At 44.7% G+C, this 25,273-nt stretch overlaps 1 protein-coding gene across 2 annotated transcripts in view; it reads left to right on the plus strand.

Moving 5' to 3' along the window:
- The first annotated feature begins 513 nt into the window (after positions 1–513).
- The window catches only part of nrp1a (neuropilin 1a), a 61,268-nt gene continuing 36,508 nt past the window's right edge, over positions 514–25,273 (plus strand). For both annotated transcript variants that reach the window (XM_034861990.1, XM_034861991.1), the window contains exons 1-4: positions 514–1,015; positions 2,256–2,675; positions 3,837–4,011; positions 20,693–20,874. In XM_034861990.1, the coding sequence (XP_034717881.1) occupies positions 2,609–2,675; positions 3,837–4,011; positions 20,693–20,874 (424 nt within the window). In that variant the 5' untranslated portion in view covers positions 514–1,015; positions 2,256–2,608. The remainder of the gene's footprint in view (positions 1,016–2,255; positions 2,676–3,836; positions 4,012–20,692; positions 20,875–25,273) is intronic.

Here is a 25,273-nt window from a genome sequence, read left to right on the forward strand (position 1 = left end):
TGACTCCAATGAAGGCTACAGGCTGAGAGAGAGACAGAGAGAGAGAGAGAGAGAGAGAGAGAGAGAGACTGAGAGAGACTGACTGAGAGGAGAGAGAGAGAGAGACTGAGATAGACTGACTGATAGAGAGAGAGAGAGAGACTGAGAGAGAGACTGTTAGAAAGCCGTAAAAATAGGGGCTGATATACTGTTTTCTGTAATGATTTTTCACAGGTGCTGTTCCGCATTTTTATTTTTGGGATTTACAGAAATATCCAATCAAGGTGCAGAGGATATACTTTGAATTTAGAGCATTTTCCGTGTTTTTGGATTACTGTAACAGAAGTGTCCGTAAACTTAACGGAAGGGGCACTGGTAATTTTCTGCCAGGACCTTCTCCGTTTTTCTACGGATTTTTTGCTTACAGTGTGGGGGAAATCTGCATCTCGATTGCAGACCTTCTCCACACACTGACTGCAACACGCACGCACGCGCGCCCGCGTATTCATCCCTCGTAAAGGGGCGTGTAGGGCTGGCAGGGACTCAAACCAGTGGAGGAGCCGAGAAGGGTGGCGCACGGAGAGACGGACAGGGGGGTAAAACTTATATCAGATCAACCAGGACTTTTCTATTATTCTTTCCATCCCTTTTGATATTTCCGGGACTGCCTATTTTCCACTCACACTGGCCGGATTTCACTTGTGAAAGCGCTGCATGAAAGGGAGCGAGCCCCTGAGAGATCAGCGGGGAGAAGACTTGTCTGTACGCGGAGAGGAGAGCGAGTCTCCGGGACTTCGGTTGTGCGTCTTGGCGCGGTGGGACCGATTTTGACTGCGCTGTGGTTCTCCACCGACGTACAAAAACGGGGTTTGGGGGGAATAACTTGACTTGCTTTTTGTGGGGCTCTGGAGAAGATCTGGTGTCATTTTAACAGAAACGGAGGAAGTCTATCGGATCGTACACTCTGCTCCACGAATGTGGGAAGTGGAGAGAGGAGGGCTGGATGCCTGCGGGTTTGCGAGTCCTCAAGACGCAGGTGAATGCAGCTGCTTTTATTTGCCTCATCCATAGGACTGAGAGAAATATTGCTGCGTTAAAATGCACAGAAACGAGCATAGATTTTTCATTATTGTTACCATCATTTCGCATACAATTTTACGAACGTGGCTCACTGTGATCCCGTTATTGTTTTGCAGTCTTTTTCAAATGTTGTGGGTTCCAAATATCCAGATAACAATCATGTTAAAACTGTTTTCATGGTGGCTTTTGCCACGCATTGTTTGTGGACGCAGTACAGGACTGTGGGATTGAGGTTTGCTGAACACAAGCCTGCTCTGTTCCTTTTTGTGCACAGTGACCCAGTAAGGGCAGCCTTCAGTAAATGACTCGAGGCTACGTTAATTTATGCTTTAATTGATTTCCCCTACATTTCAGAGTGCCACTTTAATGGTGTCACTGTTGTGGGGCAGACAATCGGTGCATCTGGACAGCTACTGGTGCATTAAAGGAGCTCTAAGAGGAAGAAAAAGAACACTTTCTATTATTAAGCTCCTGTCCAAACAAAACGGGGCCTATTATAAGCACTGCGGTGCAGATACGCTTGTATCAGAGCTGGGGAAACAGGTTTGACACAAACTTCTGTAGATTAGGCAGTCTAGTGGGTCATATAAAAAGAACCGGTCCCAGGTGCTGGGGAGGACATCCCGAAGAAACACCCCTACAGTATTCTCTATAATCCGATTTATAATTGCTACAATGCATGATGTTTTATAGTACCATGTTCGCCCAGATATATTTGGTTATGGTTTGAAAATGTTCCTGGGGGAGTCATGTTCTGTTAGGCTACTACATATCCCATTAAATGTCTAGCTCATTTTTGTCGAAGAAGAGAGGGAGGGAGGGGGAGGGGAATAGAGAATGAGTGAGTAAAAGAGAGAGAGGAAGGAAGAGAGAGGGAGAGAGAGAGTCATGTCACTTAACGGACTGCTGGTACTGTGACTCAGTGTGCAGCTGCGCTTACACATGAAGACACAGGCTTTTTCCCACATATCCATTTGTAATTAAGCCAATCTTCAACCTCTCCGAGGAGTGCCCACGTCGAGCCTATAGAAGCAAAGTGGTCACAATTTGGGGTGTAGGGGTGTATCCATGTCTCCATAGCCTTGTTGCATCAGTAACAGCGCGTTTAGACACATCGGGATACGTCCAGAGCGCACGGACGCAGCACTCATTCCTAACCTGCTCACATCTCCCTATTTTATCTTCTCACCCCACAGCCAGGGATTACCTCCTGCCCGGGCATCTTTTGACGGAGTAAGAGCTCAAAAAACCAAAGGAGTGGGTCATTTCTTCACATATCTTGGCTTTGTTTTGGAGAGGGAATGGCACGGTCGGCGCTGGAGAGAGGAGCGCAGCCGGCACAGGCGAAAGGAAACAGGAGCTGAATGGCAGGATGCACGCGACCTGAGCCCGCTCTCAGATCACTTCCAACTTCGCTAAAAGAGACACATCTGCTTAATTTGTCAAGTTAAGAGACTTGCCAGAAAAAAGAAAACCTTTTGGAGGAGTTTCAACTCGGAGTTTGGTTTTTTTGTATGCGTAATTTTATTTCGTTGTTGAGAAAACAAGGATGCATTGTGGATTAGTCTTGATCCTGTTCATGGGAATCCTTTTGGTGGCCAAGGCTCTCAAAAACGGTAAGTGTGACATGTGATATTCATAGAAATAAAGCCTTTATGTATTCTGCAAAGCTACTAATCCCAATATTTTTCTAAAAGATTAGCCTGCTCTGATCTGCGCTGATCTTTTGGCAAACTCGCAGTGCGCTCACCTGCGCCCTCCACCTCCACCCTCTTAATAATTTCAACAGAGGCTTTAACATTATTACCCAATAGTGACTTTATAGATGTTAATGCAGCCGTCATCAGTTGTGTTTCCTTTGTTTTATATAACTTTTGATTAGGATATTCCTGTCGTTAACTCTGACATGGAGTAGTTTTTTCTTTACCACGTATGGTATCATAACCATGAGACCATTTAAATTCTTACATTTTATACAACTTTCTACAATTTGTGTTTAGGCTAGGTAATTAGAGTTACTTGTGAGACTTGGAACCTATGAGGGGATATTTTTAGAACATGTTTTAATCCATTTTTGTGGAGATGAATGTCTGTGTTTTGGTGAAGTTTCCGCCCAAATTCCAACTTCCCCATGTTGTACTTTTACAGCAATGGTTACAATTTCATTTCTACTTTCCTTTTTATTTCGATGGCATTAATTTCCAACACGTGTGTGTAGGTTAGAGCAGCAGAAGGTGGACGCGTTTTTTCAAGATAAAAGGGTGAAAACGCGCGTAAATGAAGATAAATGTGCGCAGCGGGCCTCTGATAAAAACAAAGGCTAATTCCTTTTAATGACACTCATACTGTAGTTTAAAGCAACCCACTGTAGGTGCCTAGGACTGTTGGCTAAGGCAGAAACTTCTTTACTCACACTTTTTTATTTGGATCGCTTACCCAAAGCTGCTCCTTTTTTTATTTAAATGGAAGGGACTACTGCTTCATCCCAAGGCGCCACAGCAAAAAATGAAAAACTTCAAAAAAGCTCATTATAAACAATAAATAATGGACGATATATATAAATAATATAGATAGATAGATAGATAGATAGATAGATGTGTATTTTGGACCCTGACTTCACTCCATAGGAGGAACAAACTCACACAATAACTAGTGTAGTCCAACTATTCTATCTCAGTCTAGCTATAGACAAAAGTATATAATAGGATAATCAGAAATGAGTATTATGAGTTTTTCCATCCATAAGGAACTCTTTTTTTTCCTTTTCCCCGCTGCAGATAAATGCGGAGGGAACATCCGAATCTCAACCGCCAACTACCTCACTTCGCCCGGATACCCCACGTCTTATCCCTCTTCTCAGAGATGTGTGTGGGTGATTTCCGCGCCTGGTCCTCACCAGCGGATTCTCATCAACTTCAATCCGCATTTCGATCTCGAGGACCGGGAGTGCAAGTAAGTACACTGCCGCAATCTTGTCTATGAAAACCAGATGTTTTTTTTTTTTTGGGATAACCAAAAGCCTCTATTCTATTCAATCAGATTCTGTCCCTTGGGCCACAATAAATTAGTCCGGAATAAAGATGGATATTAAGAAACCTCTTTGGAAATGATTTATGCTTTCATTCTGAAAAAAAAAAAAATGTAATGAAATTGCAGTATTAGTGAAATTAAACTGTCTGGAAAGCTTTTTTAAAGTACCAATTTGGCCCCCAGACTTCACTTTGGGAGCCACTACACACCGACAAGCTGGGTAGGAGCCATTCACACACACACACACACACACACACACACACACACACACACACACACACACGCCATTACCTTCCTGTTTTATGGTACGTCTGTGTGTTCCTTTCATATGTGTGTGTAGCGCTCGTGTGTGACGCTCATTCTCCTTTCCCTCATGCATATTGCACATGAAACTGCGCCCTCTAGTGTCCGCAGGCGCATGGAACTGCGTCAACGCCATCCTGCCCTGGCCCCTACATAGGGCAGCAGGAATGTCTCACCCCTGCTACTTGGTTTTGGCCTGGTTTTGTGAGTGTGAATGAAGTCACCGGGGTATAATATTGATTGGAATTGCTTTACTTTTGCAGAAGGCATTGAGAGACAGAGCTGTGGGTCCAAAAGCTCACCAGAGGCCAATGGCCATTAATTGTGGTTGCTTAAAAAAAATGGTATTTTCCCTTAAAATTCAATGTTCATACTCTCCAAACAAGTGCAAAATTCCAAGAACAGATCCTATAAAAAATACAAAATGAAATGCCTTAGCTTATTTTAATAAGACAGTCACTCTTTTGTACTGTGAGTTGGAATGAAGGCGAATTATTTGACTCATGTTGGTTTTTTTTCACTTAGATTTCATCTGAAAACTAGGTAGATTTTCCCTTTTTAAGGTAAATCTTTCCGTGACAGTTAGTCACTGATCCTTATTTGACTTGTAAGCTGCGAGCTGTCGCATCCAACATGAAGCTAAGCGGCTAACCTGTTGTCAGATAGATAGTTTAAGCCGATGAAACAGGAGACAGACAGTAATGTGATGAGCCTGTGTCAGTGTGGGTGCCCTGAGGTGAGCCTCGCCCGTGCCGACTGCCTCACTCTGATTGCTTGTGTGCGTGTGTGTGTGTGTGTGTGTGTCGGTGCCTCTGCCCTGCTCTGTCTCAGCTGTTTGTTTACGCTGCAGGGCTCGGGAGAGTACAGGGCTTTGCTGGATCCTGTTACTGTATCCCCGCTCCACCCAAAACCTGGACCCTACGCTTCTTTTGTGCTCCCCCCCCCCTCTCCCCTCCCTCCCACATATGTCTGCAGGGTTTGCTTTTTTAATCCCGGATTTCAATCCCACTTTAACCTTTCTTTACTGCTGTCAGAGATTTATGGCAGGCCGAACGCCGCTGTCTTTTAAAAGCTGGATGCTCCCTGACACTTCTTTTGGGTCCGATTTCAGCACCAGAGGGACTATTAAACTGTCCAAGATCCTCAGTTAGAAAGAGAGAGCGAGGAAGGGACAAAAGCCGAGGGGGGGGGGGTCAGCAGTAACAATACTTGTGCTAATCAAATTAGTCAGGAATGAATTTCCTGTTTCTAAACACATGCGGTAACAAGAATTTAGTCCCTGCAGGCTCACAGAAGGCTTTTAGGAGGGCGGGCTTTGAGTTTAGTGATCCATCCAAGTATCATTTACAAATTAGCTCTGTGCTTTCATTCTGCAGCCTGTTGATTGCCAGTTAGTTGTTCATGAATGTGTTAGCAGATGAAGTTCGTGCAGAGCATGTGTATCCATCTGTGAGCGTCTCCCTCTCCCTCCTCCTCCTGGTTTTTCTTCTTCTTTTGCCTCTACCTTATTTGCTTATTTATTACATTTGGAGCAGATGAAACATGTTACACCAATAGTGTGGTCGGAAGGTTTTGAATTATTCTAGAGGAAATGCTAACAACACCGGCAGATGGTGTGCGATTCGTGTGACCTGACCTACAGCTCTTTTTTCTTCTTCTTCTTTTTAAACTTGATTTTAACCCTCGCGTTGTCTTCCCGTCAAAATTGGAAATCAACACTTTTGTAGACGCTTTTTATGGAGGTTTTTAACTTTTTCTTATGATTTGGTCCCTTTTTTCAACGCTTTTTTGAAAGTTTGTCACTACACTATGTAAGACCAACTTATTAACATAAGTTTTACAGTTATTTTTGGATTTTATGGTCAACACACCTCCTTTACAGGAAATTATACCTAATCACAGACTGGAATATGTCAACTTTTACTCAATACTGTTTCCAAAACCACTTCAGTTTGTTTTTCAAATGCTATAAAATTGGATAAGACGCCGCAAAATTAATGGAAGCAGAGATTTGTACTTGCCAAAGAGCGTTGTGTGGAATCAATCATGTTATTTTGGGGAATAAAAAATTTGATATAGGAAAACAGGTCCATTATTTTGAACGCAGTGGGTTTCATGGGACTTTAGTTCCACTTCTCAATGTACAATATTCCACCTTGTGTGGCACAAAGCCAAGAAAAGCCATGAAGTGAAATCCATTTTCCTTTATTCCTTTTTATAATTTTTAAATGATGGCTCTGTGTAACATGAGAGTGAATTATCGTGCTAATCGCTGACACGGCACATCATAGGTAACTCGATTATGGGATGGGGAATAGCGACTCATGTATTTGTAGACAGTAGTCGGGTGTGATTTGTGTTGGACATGTCAGACTCCCTGTCGCAGCTCCACTCACCAAATCAGCCCTTACATAATGGGAACTGATAAGAGACAGAAAAGCTTCCTTATCTGATGGACTGGCAGAGTGGGCGGAGGTGGTGGGGGCCGCAATGCATGCTTCAGTGCGCTGCCTTGCAATCTAATTAGTGGGCAAATGGAACACATATGCTTCACATGTTCTCCAACATGGCTGTTATCAGCAAACCAAACAAGAAGCACTCAAAGTGGGGCTCGTAAAAAGGAAAAACAGCCTTCAGTGAGTGGAGTCTGGCAGGGGGAGGGGGGCTGTTGTTGCACGTGTGTGCTACCCTTGACAGGTTTGTTTGGGGAAGCGCGGAGGCCTGTATCCTGAGAGCGGGAGGAGGAAAACACTTCATCACAGAGATAAGGAGACTAAGTGAGCCCTGCGATTCTGAATGCAGAACGTGTTTACCTTTCACGCACCGTTGTAGACTTCCACGGAGTGGAGTTTCGGGGGCCGCCCTCGCCACTCTCACAGCTAATGAAGTTTGAGGCGAAGGCGCAGCCTGCATCAAGGCAAATATTTGAAGTCAATTCGCTCTGAAAATCAGCGGAATGAGAAAGCCGAGCTCGAGTGAAAAACTTGAGTCAATAGATATGCTTTGGCTCCACTCCCTCCCCTGCGCATGCACTCTCTGTTTCTCTGAGATCTGACAAGGGCCGTCAGGCTCGGCTGACTCTCGTTGCTCGGCCATTCCAGGGAAAAATGGAGGTTTCAGTGGATTTGAATCTAAACAAGTGACACACAGGTCTCACGTAACCCAGATTGAAGGGCAATTTATCTCATTTTTTAAGGCGGTTCTTACTGTTCAAGTAGATTTCTACTTAGGAATCTGATCAAGTTTCCACTTATGAATGCACTCAAACTTTCATCCTGAACTGCAGGCTGTTCTCCCCATCTCGTCCCAACTTTCTGTTTATTTGATGCACCCGCTGACAACATTATGAATCATTGATGGCCTCGCATTTGCTGACCAGACTCAGAAAAACTTCTTCAGCACACTGAAATCCCTTGCAGTCAATCAGGGCTGCATTGTTTTTCTTTTGGAGTGGTTCGAAAGAGGGAGAGAGAGAGAGAGAGACTGGCTCCTCTTTCTTAGCACTCCCTCATGGCTTTGTTTTTCTCTCTGTCTGGATGGCATTTTTCTGAAACTCAACAGAAATTCCAGTGTGACAGTCTGTGCAAGGTGGTGGAGGGGGGGTTCAGACGAGATGTACGGCATGGTGGTACTAGGCGACGGAGATATTTGAGGAATGCCCTCTCTTTGCGGGGGAGATCGACAAGAAAGGCAGCGAAAGCCTCCCAACTTTCTCTCGCTTCAAAAGTCAGCGAGAGCCCCCCTGCCTTCGGGTACCTGTAACTCAAAGCTTGGAAAAGCACTCCCTTCCCTTTTATTTTTAATTGTAGTCGTCTCCTTTTTTCGGTCCCTCCGCCCCTTCCACTGCGATCTCCCGCTGAGCTGACCCTGTGGAGCTGCTTGGCCTGCTGGGAAGGCAAACATTCTCTGCTGTGTGCCCTCCACAATAGACTTCCTGCCCCTCCTGGCATTCCTGACCAGTCTTGGACTCCAGGGATGACTAACAGGAGCTTGGGAAGGGGGGAGTTTACCCTGGATCTATAGTTGGCTCCCTCTTTGTCATGTGGAATCCCACTAACTCCACTCATATGGTTATAGCGCTCAACAAAGAGTGCCACCTGTTTCAAGGAAGTGAGAGTGGAGGACAGAATGGTCTTTTGGGTAAAAAAGATCTTCCTGGCCACTTTCCCTAATTCAGCCTGTTATCCTGCCACCTGAATAGCAGATAAAGAGCAGTGGAGCTTCACAGCTGGGGAGCGAGGAGCGCTAACTCCTCACTGGATCTTTAAACAGCTCCCCCCCCCCACTCCTGTCTCACGCTTCTCTGCAAGGCAACCATGAGCAAACAAGGAGAAGTGGGCTGTGTGACCGGTTCATCAGCTGTTGTCATGGAGGAAAATAAATAAAGCAGGAACGCAAAGGCAGCCTTTTCTTAACAGACCCTGTGGCGGTGGAGGCTTTTGAAGACGGGAAGTGCTTTGACCTCCGGGGGGCTGAGGTGGACGGGGATTTGGAGTGACAAGGACTGCGGGAGAGACTTACGGCCTGTTAGCCGACGTTTATTTCGGTTGTCGGTGTGTGCTTCGTTCCATAGTGCACGTCAGGGAAGAATCTGCGCGGTGTAGATCAAAGGAGCTGCTTTTAATCTAGCAGGTTTTGACCAAAGCAGCTGAAATGATGCAGTTGGTATTTTCCACAGCAATAGACTCCCAACAGTTCATAACAGTGGCAATCAATGATAGATGTGTAGCGTTCACCTTGCTAGTTAACTACAGGGCTGCAGACAGATGTGTGGTACCTTCACTCTCTTTCCTCTTCTTCATCTCTTTTAAACAGAAGGGGTTACTCTCTTTCTAACGAGCAGGATTTCTGCACATGTGTGCATGCATGCAATATGTGTGTGAGGGGAGAGTAAAAGTGAGGTTAAGGTCTTTTTTTTTTTTTTACTTGCCGGTGAAGTGTTTCACCTTGGCCGTGGCTTGGAAGGGCAGCCTGATTGAAAAGCTTTCTGGCCGTGGCATCTGCCATCCTCCCCGCTGCTCTGTCACCACTTTGATTCATGCACAACCTGACCACAACCGGGAGGCGAGCCACTCTGCCTCGCAGCGGGGGGGGAGTCCACTTCACAGGCCGAGGAGTAAGAAAAGGAGGAACGAGGGAGGCAGAAAGAGAGAGAGACAATGGTCATGAAAAACCTGCTGGATTCTGATACTTGGTCACATTTCAGCACAAAAGCATCATGCAGTCCCACGTGTCTGCCTGTTTTGTTTTTCATCTCGATGTGGGAGTTAGCAGCTCGTGTTTGCCAGAGTGTCACTAAGCTTCTGGCACACGGTTGGTGAATTCTTTTTGGTTTTTTTGTCCGTACTTTTTTATTTCCAGCTCCAAACCAATACGAGCTTCCCTGTATGGAAGTTACTCGTTGAATGGAGTCCCACACAGCTTAGAGATGTCTGTCGTGGGCTCTTTTGCTTTTTATCCAAAACAGATTATTAGAAAAGGAGCCGGTCTCTTGATTACAGGACAACATCTGGTAGTATCAGCTCTTTATCAAGACACTATCTATCCATCTATATACTGACTGTAAGAAAATTCATACTCCTTTCCTTCCAGCATCGATGAAAATGCATTAAACACTGAGGCTGTGATTCAATTATGCGTTTCTGTTTCCAAAGGACAGTTGGCAATAAGTGCCGTCTCCCCCTCTCTTGGCCTTACATAATATAATTAGCAACAGGTTTTCGTCTCTCGCCTTTTGGTCTTTCCATCAAATGCTCATTTCTCAGTTTATGAGGCTGCATGGAAAACATCAAGAAGGGATAAGGAGGGTAAACGAATAAAAAATAATTTGAGTTCATGATATGTGGGTGGCAGGGCATTAACCAGGAGAGGATAACTTTGAAACAGTACCTCCCAATGTCTTACTCACGCTCCCGTCCCAGGGGAGAAAGGAAGAAGAAGAGGCTGTTTAGTTGAATCGATGAAGGAGTTCTGGACACTTTAACACAGCGTGTCCAGGCTTGTCAGACATGTTTCGTTCCGTGGTCTCACCTTAAATAGGGCTCACGAGTTTGATTGATGTTGCCGTAGTCCACGGTGCTTACAGATCCACATGGGGTGGGGGTGCTCAGCGGCCACAGGGTTCTTTATTCAGCAAATCAAGCGAATCCCCAGAGAAGCTCTTGGTAAGTTTGTTTGCAGTGGGTAAGAGGGTAGGTGGGTAGTTCAGCCAACGACCCTTATGTCTCAGCCCCAAATCCCCGGGGTCATTTTGGCTCGGTGTGTTTCGGCTTCGCTGGTGTTTTCCTCCACCACTCAACCGGGCGGGATTCGGGCCGGGGAGGACAAGCAGACAGTGATTGATGGGGCGGTACCCCACCGCTCTCTGATTGAGTTAGAGCCCCTCACAATCCCTCGCTTTGTTTGCTCTTTTCTTGATCTTTCCTCGCTAAATTGGCGACATTACTTGTGGTCTTTCTTTTTCATAAGTGCTACCACTTTATTTATTTTGTTAGATGGCAGTCATTGTAAAGAAAAGGACAGCAATTCCACCTCACAGCAACCTTCTGCGGCATTATCACAGTGGGGTAGTGCTGAAAGTGTTGTCAGTAGCCTGTACCCCCGGTGCCTGTCAAGCCGTTCGAGGCAAACCCCTGCCGACACACGGAAAAGTGACAAGAAGGCCCTTCTTCCATGCATACTTACACAATTTCCCAGAGGGTTTCAGCAGAAAGCAGAGGGGAATGAGACTACTGGGCAGAGGGAGTCCAAGTTGGCAGGAAAGTTTGAATGTTGGGCCAGCAAATGAAGAGTCACCTTGCCCTTCAAAATGCTGGCAAGGGCTGGCGGACCATCAGCACTTACATCGGCTCTCTAATGCCAAGCATTCTGCCTGTGAGCCCAGCACCACGGAATAGATCCACTGTCTGGCATGTGGCCCCCACAGCATGGCCTGTTTGGCTTCCAAAGTGCTGCATCATTGGAAAATCACGAGTTCTTTGCATGCAGTGAGAACAATACAGCCGTCAGAAGGAAATGAAGGATGTGGTTACAATCTGTAGACACTGTGTCCAAGAACTGATCAACTCGCACATACGTGCCTATTGTAAAAAAACACTCCCCTTATTTATTTTGATCGCCATCCTTTTACCTCTTCCTGTTAAGAACTAGAAATAGCTTGTCTTGTCTTAGGGTCATTGTGTGGTTGAAGGCCAGGTAGCTGTTTGTACTTATTTTAAACACTCAAGCGGACAATCCCATTCTCAGAGCCTGGACACAGTGTCCTCTGTCCACCCAGATGACCGGGTTATGGGAGCATCCAGCCCAGACTGCTCTCTGACCCCGCAATCCCCCCGCCACCTCCACAGACTACATGGAGGACAAAGAACAGAAAGAGGAGGGAGAATGCTAGGGGGGGACGGATGGGACGTTTAATTGAATAATTCTCAGTGCATTTATTACTACCGTTGCCCTCGAGCTCCCTAGCTGTTGCTGAGCCATGTAAAACAATCTTGGAGAGAGAGAGAGAAAGAGAAAGAGCGTGCTTTACGCTTCTGAATCTCTTGCTGGATTCATGTTGGCACCTGTTTGCCAACTACCTTTATCAGCTATTTGCACTACTTCTCCCTTTTGTTTCAGTTCCGTCGCTCCATCAACCGCTCGACTGACATGCCTTCACACTCTGTCTCTATCTCCCTCGTCACTCAGTTTCCTTTAAACTCAGCGGACCACCGTCTCAGCCTCGCCGCACTCTTTCTCCCTTCCTGCCCATTGTGGAGATGAGAAAGAGAGTTTTTGAACAGCACCCAAAGGCTTTACCTCTAGTTGACCTCAGCCTCAACTCCCCTCCTCCCTTCCCTTCCCTTCCCTACCCTCCTTCCTCTACTCTCCTCCTCAGCGCTTCTTGCTGTTTTTGAAAGTGGCGTGCTCCTCGCACACAGCTCATTACCCGACGGGGAGCACCGCTAGCTTCTCTCAGCATCAGAAACAGATAGATGATTGCCTTTGTGTACGCCGCTCCGTTTAGGGGAATCCGTATTGTCGCTGTTATTTCTCCCCAGCCCGTAAGATGCGAGGTTATGCAGCGTTCACTTGGCTAATTTTAGTCCCATGTTAAGTTCAGTAGGTCACTAGCTCGAGGTTGTTGACAATTATCTCTGTGTTTTCTCATATTTCTTCCTGTCACATGGTTGCCGGGCCTCAATCATGTACATCCTACACATGTAGTTATTGAACAGGATTATATAGTCTCTCAGCAAGCCCCCCTTTTTGTGATTTACTCAAAATAAATGAGATAGTTGGGCCATTTAGTTACCAAGTCAAAAATCCAAATATTCCCTGCAGGATGCGCGTGTAGCTAAGCCACTGAGTCCTAAGGGTGCCCTGTTGAGTAGGTGGGCGACTGGAGCGCGTTGATTCGGGAAAGACAGCTCACACGTCGGCCTTGCCGTGCCACATTGGCCCCTTTGTCCCAGTGTCCTGTTATTTTTACCCTTGACTTCTCATTGTTGTAACAACGACACATCATCTGAGCTGCACCCCCGACCCCTGTGGAGGACTCTCTCTCTTCACTCACCTCCGCCTGCCCCTCTCTCCTGTGTAATCAGAGATCCTCTCAAATGTCAAGGTGGGACAAATGGGAGCCATTCCCTCCTGTAATGGCCCCAGAAATGGGCTGCACTGCTTCTCTTTCCCTTCTCTTCTGCTTCCCTCCTCCCTCCCTGTCTCTCTTCCCTCTTTGAGAAAACACGCAGGACTTTTCGTCCTCTCTATCTTATTGGCTTGTTTTCTTTCTTTGCATTTTTCTGACTTTAATGCCAATTTCCTGCTTTTCTCTTTCGGCCCTTTGTAAATCTTATCACAGTTTCTGGCTGTGTTTTGTTAACATGGGATAGGGTGAATAACTGACATATTGCGTAATAATTCCCAATTAAAATGACTCTATAACACGGCCATAACTACACTGCTTTACAATGAAGTGTTTCTTGGAAACGTACCCAAAGGGATTCATTTTCTAAAGCATACATCCACGCCTGAATATTTATATCTGCACTCTAAGATGCACACAGAGCGCTGCTGTATGCTAAGCAATCTCATTTCGAAGCTCACTTAGCAGGAAAAAAATCTCCCAAACGCGTGTTTCCATTTTGCCACGGGCAGTTCTCTAATTAGTTGTACTTCGTCATTCTCGCTGTATTCATGATAACAAGATGGGTGATGGGGACAAAAAACTGTGTTCGATGGATATTCTCAATCCCGCTCACAACTGCAGCACTTTCATACAGCTTTGATATAGCCTTGAACTCCACACATCAGCAATGTATTACATTAGTATTACTAAAATGGTTGCTTCATTTTTGTAATGCATTGATACAGTAGATGCTTTATTGAGTTTCATAAAAGCTATATATATATACATATATAATACATATACTTGTGAAATATTTAATTTTAAATTTTTTGGGGGGAATATTTAAAATGAAATTGTATAGAAATATTCAATAATGAAGATGAAAATCCGGTTTTACACAGACACTTTGCAGTTTTATTCAATTTTAGGGATAATCAGCTGCATATTGTGTTTCATTCACATTTTTCTCTTGACTTTGTAGTTGTAGAAGCATCTTTACTGTAAAATGTGGTGAACATTTCACTCTTGGACTTAGACTTCTCTTTATTAATCCTTCTGGGATGACTCCCGCAAAGGAAATTGAAATTTCCAGCAGCAGTTTTTAGCAAAAAGAATACAGTGTAGAGAGAAAAAAGAAGACTCTGTACATATTACAGTAATTACAGTAATAATAGCAACAATTAAAAAACCTTTGGCTATGACTTGAAGCAGGGATCACAATAACTTTTGAATGCATCACAACCAAAAAAAAACATTTTTATGAACCAATAAGCCCCTTGATCAAATAAAGGTATTTTGATTGATAATCACTTTGATTGTTTTTAGCTTCAAGTCAGCAGGCCACATAAGAAAAAGGCCTATGTAACAGCGAGCCAATTTTCTGCGTTTTTTGCTTAAACCACTTCACATTTCTACAATCTTCCTATTTCTATAATCACGTTATCGTGACCTTATTGTCGTGCTTCACAATTTTGAGTGTGCACAACAGGATGACTGAACATATGCACCGCTCTGCTTTGGCCCTGCAGGCACGGCAGTCGCCCATGGGAATAGAAAGCAAGTCAGTGGAACATACTTCAGCTTCGCTAGGGTTCAAAGTGTAATAGGTCTTTCAGGCGAGGTGAGCAAAGGGGGATTTAGACGGCCTGCTAACAGTGGGAGCTTTTGTGGTCAGTTTTACTCCCCCTGCTTGTTTCAACCCCCCCGCCCCCTCCTTATCCGCGAAGTTGACAGCAGTGTGAGCCGGCTGTGTGCGGAGCAGAGCAGGCTCACACTGCTGAGCAGCTGAGCAGGCTGAGCAGGCTGAGCTCCCCCCCCCCCCCCGGGGGTAGAATTGTCCCTGTCAGTCCGTGCTCATATCACGTATCATATAAAGGATTATTGTTCATGTTGCAAAGGGGCGAGGGGGGTTGGGAAGGGGGAGATGCAATAATAGAGTCTAAATAGCCAAATTCATTAATTTGATTGTTGGCGACAGCAGATCTCTCGACAGTGTAATTAGGAAAGCTAATGGATGGAGGCACGCTAAATCCATCAATGCTAATGATAATTGCTGTTGAGGAAAGCGTACATGCTTTACCAAAGTGTGGCCACGGCCGCCACAAAAAAAAATCAGAAACAGCCACGGGATCTAAAAATATGAGCGAGCTGAGTGTAACCGTGCGGTGGTGACACCCAAAGAGGCCGGTCGGATGGGTGCAGCTGGGCCATCTGGGCAGGGGGAATATCCACCTTTTCATCCATCTTTTTTTATCTTCCATCCATCCATGTGGCAGCGTGGTAACTAGCAAAGCAATCATGGCCTTCTGCCCTCACCGACATGGAACCACTTCTAAACCCATCAACTCTGATTGGTTGGTGGTTTGTCCCGCTGGGTGGGTTGCCACATTCTCAAGCCCTCAACGCCTGCAATAATTTTTCCTGCGCAATCATAAGTGGAGACACATCAGTGGAGAGGATCATAGCTGAAAAGAAAATCCGCTGATTTCTTTCCAAGCTTCATGGTCCAAGCATCTGTTTTAACGATGAGGTTTTGACCTGTAATGAAATCCTAACGTTAGCAAGTCAATTAGTTTTAATGTGTTCAGCTGAGAGCATTAAGATGTAGACCCGGTGTACTGCCTTGGGTTTTTTCCGTACTTCCTTGTCTGTCCAGGCCAGCTGATGCGGGGTCATTACAGGAAAGAGAGAACCTGTTATTCTAGTGCGGGTTAATGAATGTCTCATATATGAGGGAGGTAGTAAAAGTAAAGAAAGAGAGACCGTGCTGTTTCAGCCAGGTATGTCCCCTCCAGGCATGGAAAAAAGTAAGTTGGGAATCAGCCTCTGTTGTGCCCCCCCCTTGTACAAACGTCAATGGTGTTTTTCCGGAGCTCCAAGTGACAGTTTGTTAGCCGAGAGTCGTTAACACTTGAGTTCTCCGGAGTTCTCTGACAGCTGACAACAAAGTCCTTTTTCCTCCTAAGTCCCCGGAGCCTCCCAGAGCTGTCCCAAGTCCGTTGTTTGGGCCCCCCCCCCACACTTATGTTACCCAGATATGTTTTGACATGTCGTAGGTGGCATGTTTTCGTGTGATAGCAACTTGTACTGTGACAACCTCAGAAAGAAAAATGGTACACGCAGCTGAACCAAAGGGAGAAATAGCAAAGAAAAAAAGCTCTTGTTCAAGGGGTCCAAGCATACTTGAGCTTAGAAATGGTCTGATTAAGAAATCGAACCAATTGTACAAGGCTTATCCAGTCTGTCATAACGTTATTCCGTTGCCTCAGATTGTATTGCTTTTATAGAACCATATCAAGGAGACATTTATAGAGGGAGGACAGATTGTTTCCATGGGAAAGCTTCAGGCAATATAACTGTTATATTGTTAGGCCGGTGGTTTGTCGCCTTCTCTTTTGCTTTGCAAGGAGGGCTAATGTTCTCGTTTGACACTAGCGGATTGCTTTCTCTCTGTGCCTGAAGAAAGCAGGCGGGCTAATACATTTGAGTCGGTGAAGCGAAGGTCGTTGAGAATTACATTCACTCCCCCCCACCCCCCTCTCTCACCCACCTACCGCTCTCTTTTTTCCCTTTAATTTCCCCACTGGATTGGCGAACCATTTTCACTATTAGCACTGTGGTAGGCAGCTCGCTCAGTGTGTGTAATCGTCTGTGTGTGTGTGTGTGTGTTGTGGCAGGCTAACCCAGACCCAAAGCGGACTAGACAGATAAATACGTGCGTGGCTGGACTGGATTGTACTGTCATGAGGAATAAGAACAACAACAGGAGTGATAAAGCATGAAAAGAACCCCTACACAGAAGAGGAATTTAGGTTTAAATTGGAAGGTCAGGAGGACCCCAAAACCTGCGGGACCATTCGGGGGCTTAAAATGTAGGCCATGTTCTTCTTTTATGACCCTAAATAGAGTTTGTTAACTGTCCCCACCGGTGTTGAGAGCAATGGATTAGAGCTGCACATAACACAGCTGGCAACAGGAGAGCCTTTCGGAGCCGTCAAACTGCCTCGCCAAGCGTTACGCCATAATGTCTTCCAGATGATAAGGGCCTGGATGGATCTGTGTTAGTAGAGCAGAGCGTGTGGGCCCACTGGCGTAGAACCGCTGGAGTTCTGGATGACACACCAGTCATTTAGGAACAAATAGAGACATTTTTGCAGAAGGAGGTCTCTTTCTGTCTCTCCTAGCACATAGAGCACTGCAGCGAGCATCCCCAGGGAGTATTCTCGCTTCCATCTGCATCCTCTCTCCCGCTGTGCTGCTTTTACGGAGGCCATCCGAGCGGCTGGTGGGTCCAAATGCAATAAACTGCTTTTGTGGAGGTGTGAGGAGTCGAGAAAGAAACTAAAATAAGAGCATTCCTCTTGTTTGGATGGTGAATAAGGAGTTTATGAGGACAGGCAAAATGCAAACATTGGTTGGCAACTGTTCATGTGCACACACATAAAAACGTGCTGTGCATAATGCTGTGCAAGTACACACACAAGTTTGCACATATGGAGTGCATATGTATACACAAGCAACACACAAACACTTGCTCAGCTCCTTCAGCTGCTTACTGCAGCTTGCTCTTGTCTCCTTCTTCGTCTCAGTGATGCCTCTCAGCATCAATTTTTTAGGCGTCTGGCAATGTTTAGCTTTTGGCAGTTGCTGGGTGCAGCAGGAGGGTAGTGTGGGGGGGGGGGGAGCTGCAGAAACAGAGGCTCTGAGGTGAATTATAAGTCTGCTTATAGAACAGAGCAGAGCCACGGAAAGATTGATTCTCTCTGTTGTGAGCGAGGAGGGGAGGGGAGGAGAGGAGAGGAGAGATTGTATCGCTAATTTTTTATTGCATCTACTTGGAATATTCTTTTAATGTATGCTGATGAATGCTGTCCACTTCAATACAGGCAGTAACACATGACTTCAACTCAAATTTTAAGTAAGAAAGTGCCTAAATATGTATATGTAAATATACAGTATATACACACCCTTCTTTCAGTGTCAAAAAATACTTTTGAGAAGACAATAACAACTTCCATTATTAAAAAAAAGATGAGTTTTGTAACTTTAAAGTCTTTCATAAATATCTGCCCTGGTGATTAAACTAGACGATGACATTGAAAGACAGAAAGAAACGTGATCTCTGCTTCAGGGGAGACCGTCAAACTTAAAAGGAAGTAACTTCATGGTCATTTAGCTGCAAGGCGAGGGCCGGAATAACATTGTTAACATCAAATGAAGGTAGTATTTTGGACTGTGCTACAGCTGATAAAGTAGCTGAAACAAAGGTTCTTGTGTACGTTGAGGTTGGCTGTTACCACAGCTGGTGGCCCGGCGAGGAGAGAGGAAGAAGACCTGGTCTGAAATTACACAACAGAGAAATGACGGGAAGCCAAACGGCTCCAGCATGGGATTTAACACAGAAATAAGAGGACTGAGCTCACTCACTGACTACAGGTAAAGAAGGGGAGGAAACCTTGATGTTTCCAGATGGTTTTCAATGAGATTTGAAATGCTAGAATGCCTGTATGGTGTGGATCCGGATCTGAGGTTTCAAAAGCAAAGGGCTGAATGTCATTGGGTTTATAGGTGAGTAGCAGCTTTCTTACCAAACACCATCCTTTAACCTGAGACGCTAAAAATGTAAAGAAGAAGAAGAAGAAGCACTTGATGCATGTTGACATGTGGACAAGTAATCCATCCACCGCAAGTCCTCAGGGGACCCAATTTCAAGAAGTGCCAGAATGTGTGGAGCTCTACATTCAGTTACACTCTGTCCTTCTCTCTTACTAGCCCCCGCCTGCGTCTTGCTTTTTATATGTCATGTATAAGAACCAAGCCTCGCTACCGCCTCCAAATCCCCTCTAGTAACTTGATTTTTGTATTACAGATATGTTGTTTTAAAAAAAAATTTGAAGCAGGTGAAGGAAACCATTTTTGTGGAAAAGGTGGCAAAGGTGCGTGTGGATACAAGTCAGGCCCCACCTGAGGGATTTAGCCCACCCCGAGCCATCATTCAAAGTGTAAATCGCCTTTTTGTGTGAAATCCTGTGCATTAAGTGAATTCAGTACCGCTAAGGAGACCTGATGTTTTGACAGTAATTTGGGAATCAAGCAAAAAACTATGAAAATAGGGCCTGTTGCCCAGAAGGCACATATTTTCTGAGAAGGGGAGGAGACAGAAAGAGCAAGTGTGTGACTGAAAGTACCCACACACCTGCTTCCCATTACACTTAACATGCATCAAAATGTATTTCTTCATTTATTGTGTGTGAATTGCATTTTTTTATCTGTTTTTTGATGAAGATGGAGCAGCAGGTCATCAGGGTTTGGGCAGGACTATGTTCAATAAGTGGCCTGCAGAGCTAAAACCTTGGCGGGAACGGGGGTTTGGGGCCGGTAGAAACTCGGCAATTAGGAAACCTGAACTGAAATCTGTTTTCTGAGCGGCGCTCACCCCTTCACTCACAGTCAAAACACAGCAAGGAAAAGTCATCTCAACCACAAAAAGACACACACACACACACACACACACACACACGCATACGGGCCTGGAGTTAAAACCACAACTCAAGTGCACATAAAGTGCCTGAAAACACTGACACACACACACTGATGACCAAAGCTTGTTAAGACCACCCTTGTTGGTCAGTTTACGTTTCGCATGCCAGATTATTTATGTGTGTGTGTGTGTATCAGGTTTAACTACATTTGTGGGGACCAATAACCGGGAACACAGTATACTTATGGGGTCCTGACAGCTTTGTGGGGACAAAATGCTGGTCCCCACAACTTTAAAGGGCTGTTTGAGGAATAAGACTTGGTTTTAGGATCAGGGTTAGAATTAAGTTATAGTTAGGGTAAGGGATAAGGTTAGGCATTTAGGTTTGATGGTTAAGGTTAGGGTAAGGGGCTAGGGAATGCATTTTGTCAATGACTGGTCCCCACAAAGATAGTGAGACACACTGTGTGTGTGTGTGTGTGTGTGTGTGTGTGTGTGCGCCATGGCTCCGGTTCCCAGTCTTGTTTCAAAGCTGTTTTCCTCTTATGCTCCTAAACTCTTCGCCGACTCAATTAGGCGGCTGCTCCCTTCAATAGCCGTAGGTCTGAAATTCCATTTCAATGTGATGTTTGTGTAGGTGTGTGTTTAACAGCTTTAACACCTGCGCTTTCTATACAGCAGCCTAAGCCAAAGGCCAAGATATAATCACTTTCAACTCCCATTTTCAGTCATACAAGAGGCACACACACACTGTCAGTGTTCGCTAGTGGTTAAACAAGAGATAGACAACTCTACAGCCGGAGTTCAGCTACTGCTGGGCGCACAAAACCTCTGCTGTGTGTGTGTGTTTGTGTGTGTGTGTGTGTGTGTGTGCCAGGTTGACATAACGGAAGCTTAACCATCCCACCTGTCCTCTGAGTTTTAACCTGAGACCGCATTAGTGTACACAGTGTTTTATTTCCAGTACATCACCTGCACAATATGCTGTGATGCTCTGCATGTATGTGGTCCTCTGAGTGTGAATCTGTGTGTTTATCTCCATGTGTGTGAGTGTTTTTTTTTGTGTCTTCATACATGCACAACATGAGCGGCATAATGGTGACGTAGTCATTTCAAATGAGTAAAATCTACAGAAACAGAGCAATAACAGAACTTAACGTGTTTTCTAAAAACACATTGTGACCAACTCTGCGTCCTCTCCTCTTGTTCAGGTACGACTACGTGGAGGTGCGAGATGGTGTGGACGAGAGCGGCCAGCTAGTGGGGAAGTACTGCGGGAAGATCGCTCCCTCTCCAGTCGTCTCCTCCGGAAACCAGCTGTTCATCAAGTTCGTGTCTGACTACGAGACCTACGGAGCGGGTTTCTCCATTCGATACGAGATCTTCAAGACAGGTGGGTGACCTAACACAGCTGCAGCTTCACTTGGTCCCAGCTATTTGGAATATTACCTCACGTGTTACATATGATATCAAAACAATAGAGCTACAGCCACAGATGTATTTCATATTATATATAATTCCATTAGGAAACCAGTGTTATAACATAAGCTCCACATTACAAGTTAATTAAGTCTATAGTGTCATTTGCAGACACTATGACTCACGCATACATTATGAAAGCTGTAGGAATAATTCTGATAAAGGGGCAAGAAAGAGCCTCTCCTGTAGTTTCATGGTTTATTTGTGATTTAGTCAAGGCACCAGAGCATAAAATTATGCAGTCACAATATGGCATGCAATATGCTCTATTGGAAGCCAATGAATCACAGTCCCATATGTTCCATAATTGTAGCAGTTTTTATCTGGTGGGAATGATTGTACAAGAAGCAAGGGCATAATTTGCTGAGCATTGATTCAACAAGCGTTGTGTCAGATGGGAATCCACAGCAAGAGTGTGAGCAGAGGAGAGTATGTTTGGAGTATGAAAGTACACACACTTCATTTGTCGCAAGTAATACATTTGCTTTGATCTCATATTTGTCGCTACCGATTGATTTCATAACGTCACTTCATAACGTTCCCATGGCAACAGGGGAAAATGGCTGCTCTTGTGTGAAGTAAAAGCTAAATATTTCAACTTTCTGCTTAGAAATATACAAGATTCAAGATACAAGATTCAACATTTCTTTATTGTCATACCATAGTACACTGTAGTATGAAATTACGTGCAAAGTTCACAGCTTAGAAGAATACAGCACAGAATTCAATTCCATTCAATTTCAATTCAATTTTATTTATATAGCGCTAAATCACAACAACAGTGATCTCTTTGCGCTTTTCTAAAAGAACAGCTCTTCATGATTTCATTTACAGAAACCCAACAATTCCCACCAAGAGCAACCACTAGGCGACAGAGGCAAGGAAAAACGTCCTTTAAGAGGCAGAAACCTCAAGCAGAACCATGGCTCAGGGTGGGGGGGCATCCGCCTCGACCGGTTGGGTGTGAGAGAGCAAAAGAGAGAGAGAGAGAGAGAGAGACATGGGGAATTGTAGCGGAAGGTGTCGAGCAGGAACATGGATGAAGCAGGTGACTCCAACCACAGCTCCAGAGCCAGAAACACCTGCAGGAACCGATAGGAGGAGAGAGGAGAGGGGCGAGAGAGCACAAGACTCCGGGAAAGGGAAGAAGTTGAGGTAGTAACATGCATTGATGGAATGAGGTTGCATACAGATGGAGAGAAGGAGGAAGAGAGAGGTGCTCAGTGCATCATGGGAAGTCCCCCAGCAGTCTAGGCTTATAGCAGGCACTACTAAAAAAAGAATGAATTTAAAGTGTTATTTCCTGCTGATATTTTCTTTCAACTAAAAAAAAAAATCTCTGTCTATCGCAATATATCGCAGCGACATGTATATTGCCCCACCTGATATTGCAATAGACACAGAGATTTTTTGTGTTAGTTGAAAGAAAATTTTAGCAGGAAATAACACTTTAAATTCATTCTTTTTTAGTAGTGCCTTATATATTTAATTCAATGTTCCATTTCTTTAATAAAAGTAGGTAGGAAATTTCCTTTCATTTGTCCTTAGTAGCAATTTGTTGTATTTTAGCGGAAAACTGAAAGGAGCAGACATGCAGAACTGAGTACACTTTAATATCTCCTTATTTATCGCAAGTAATATCGTTATTCAATATCGATATTTACAAAATTATTGCTTATCACATATGTTCCTAATATTGTGCAGCCCTAATTATAAAGCAGGTTAATGAGGAAGCAAATTAACCAGGTGTTGTCTTCCCGCCGACCAGCAACTTTGTGTGTTTATAGGTGTAAATTTCAACAATTTGTTTTTATCTTTGTCAATTTTACTCAAATTTTTGAAGTTTTTTTAATAGTGTTTTGTCGCTTTTTAAGATTTTTTTTTGTGGTAATTTTTCAGCACTTAAAAAAAAAAATGTGTTGGTTGTTTTTTTTCCTGCGTTTTTGAATACGTTTTCAACATTTGTGATTTTTTTCAACCTTGTTTTGTCATAGTTGTGATATAGACAGTTTTTGTAAACGGGTGGAATTTGACCCAGGGACAATAGAAGGGTTAAAGTCACTAAACTGGGATTAGGAAGTACTTTCACTGCAGTGGTACACAATCAGTGTGAAGTTCCTTCCTTTATGTTGAACTTAAAACAAGTTGTTTTTGTCATATTAGTGGGAAAGCATGTATCAGGGGATGTCTATGTTATCAGAGCACAGCATCCCAGGAGGAAGAATTTCCTGTTAGCTGGCTGCCTTTCTTTGTTTGGTCTGGTAGGAGGAGGAGGAGGAGGAGGAGGAGGACATAACATATCTGGAGAGTAACTTGTAGGCAGACAGGTGCTACAGACTCCACTTTCATTAATTAACCTTAGCAGCGGTCTATGGGACGGGCCCCCCGTGACCTCGGAGACATGATGAATGTCCCTGCAAGGTCCCTCCTTCCTTTTAATCTGGGCTAGTGTGTGTTATCCTGTGTGTGTTTGTGTGTCTGGGGTTGTGTGCGTGTCACCAGGCATAGAAGCTGCTGGTGTGTGGCTCAATTTACCAGATCAAAGCGACACTCCACCCCGACATACGCAAACTCATCTGCACACACTCTCTATTTTCCCTTTGATAGGCCAGTTAAATCTACTACATTCTTCCATGATTAGCTTGGTATTTTCCAGTCTCATCTATTAGCCAGGACTGATTATAAATAAGGCATGTAGGGGCCCAGTGGTGGTAGGGAAACCGCTGAGCACACTCATAGGGAGCCTAAGAAATGAGGAAATAGAAAAAGAAATATGGATGCTAGTGTAGACAGAAAATGGAGAGTCGGGAATAGAAACTTGGAACTAGATGGGAATCTGTGTTTGTTTGGCCTTATGGAATTTAAAGGGGAATCAGGGCTTGGGGAAAAGGGGTTTCAGGGGCGTTGCTGTAGATTAAACCCAGGACAGAAGATTTTCTTCTGGGTGTTTTGCACCTAGCGTCGCCCCCCTGCGGAGAAGAGCACCATGGGTGTGCCGTTGCTACCTTAGTGGATCCAGACCCTCGTTGTGCTTTGAATTTCCTTCGTGTTTTGACTGGTGTGTCTCTGGCTGCCGCCAAGAACAGGGCTCTGAGATCAATTAACAGCCGTGTTTGTGTGAGAGAGAGAGAGAGAGAACCAAGCAGAAAGAGAGATTCAAAGCTTGCTGATTAGCACAGCTTATCAACAAGCAGGGTATTAGCTGGGAAAACATTGTGTTGGCTAACACATGTAACGTTAATGATGATACACAGATGCTCTGATAACGGATGGAGGAATGGGAGGCTCGCACTTGTGCATGCCAATGAAGGGAAACACAAAGAATTCAGGCTGTTTATCATTGTGATTGTAGGCGTGGAGATCACTGGGAGTCAACACCAGGGATGGTACTGCCTCTCCTCTCACGTTATCCAAGCAAAGGTCACATGGAAGATAAATATACCCACAAAGCAAACGTGTCCACACGTACTCCCCTCAGGGATCATACGCCAACTTATACAAGGATGTTTACATGTGCGGGTTTACCCACTTAAGCAATAAACTATGTAAATACACTTTCACACACACTTCAACACGCTGGCGTTTGTAGCCCTGGCTTTCATCAACAGTAGCCTGCGAAGTGACTAATTGGAAGAGAACAGGTTGTTTTGAGGCTCTCTATGGCCACTTCCACATCGGTTTCTACCCCTCTTCACTCTTCAATCCCATCCAACCATCTTAATTAGCATGGGCAATTTATTTTATAGCCTGCAAATTGGCAGCCTCACTCCACTGGCTGAAGTCTGGCAAGAGACACGCGGGAAAAGCGAGATGGTGGGGGAGAAAGAGATAGAGAGGAGGGATAAATCGGGAAGTGAAGACTATGTGAGCTGCAGGGAGCTCAAAGATTTGCAAGCTGTTTGTATTTGTGTGTGTCTCTGCGGAGGCCTTCGACTTCCAGGCAGTAATGAAATGGTGATTTAAAAAGTCGGGCAAACTACGGCCTTGACTTGATAAACAACCACCAATATGATCAAAAATTAGTAATGTCAGAGTAAACCGAGATGTGGTTGTGGTTGTCACCAACCACCCAAGTCTTGGTGCTTTTGTAGAAGACTAAAAGCTGTGTTTATCTCGTCATCTGACAGTATCTCACTTAAAATCCTCAAGTGTTTCTGGGCAGATCCGTCCCTTTCAAACATGCCCACATGCACAACATATGTTTTCTCTTAACAGCTCTGATGAGCTTAGAGCCACATCAATGCTGGCAGAGGGCCCATTGAAGTGGGTGCGGAGGCAGAGATAGTGCTCTAGTAGCCCCCCCCCCCCCCCCC

Source organism: Etheostoma cragini, chromosome 22 (assembly GCF_013103735.1).
Source record: "Etheostoma cragini isolate CJK2018 chromosome 22, CSU_Ecrag_1.0, whole genome shotgun sequence".
In the NCBI taxonomy this organism is placed as follows: Eukaryota; Metazoa; Chordata; class Actinopteri; order Perciformes; family Percidae; genus Etheostoma; species Etheostoma cragini.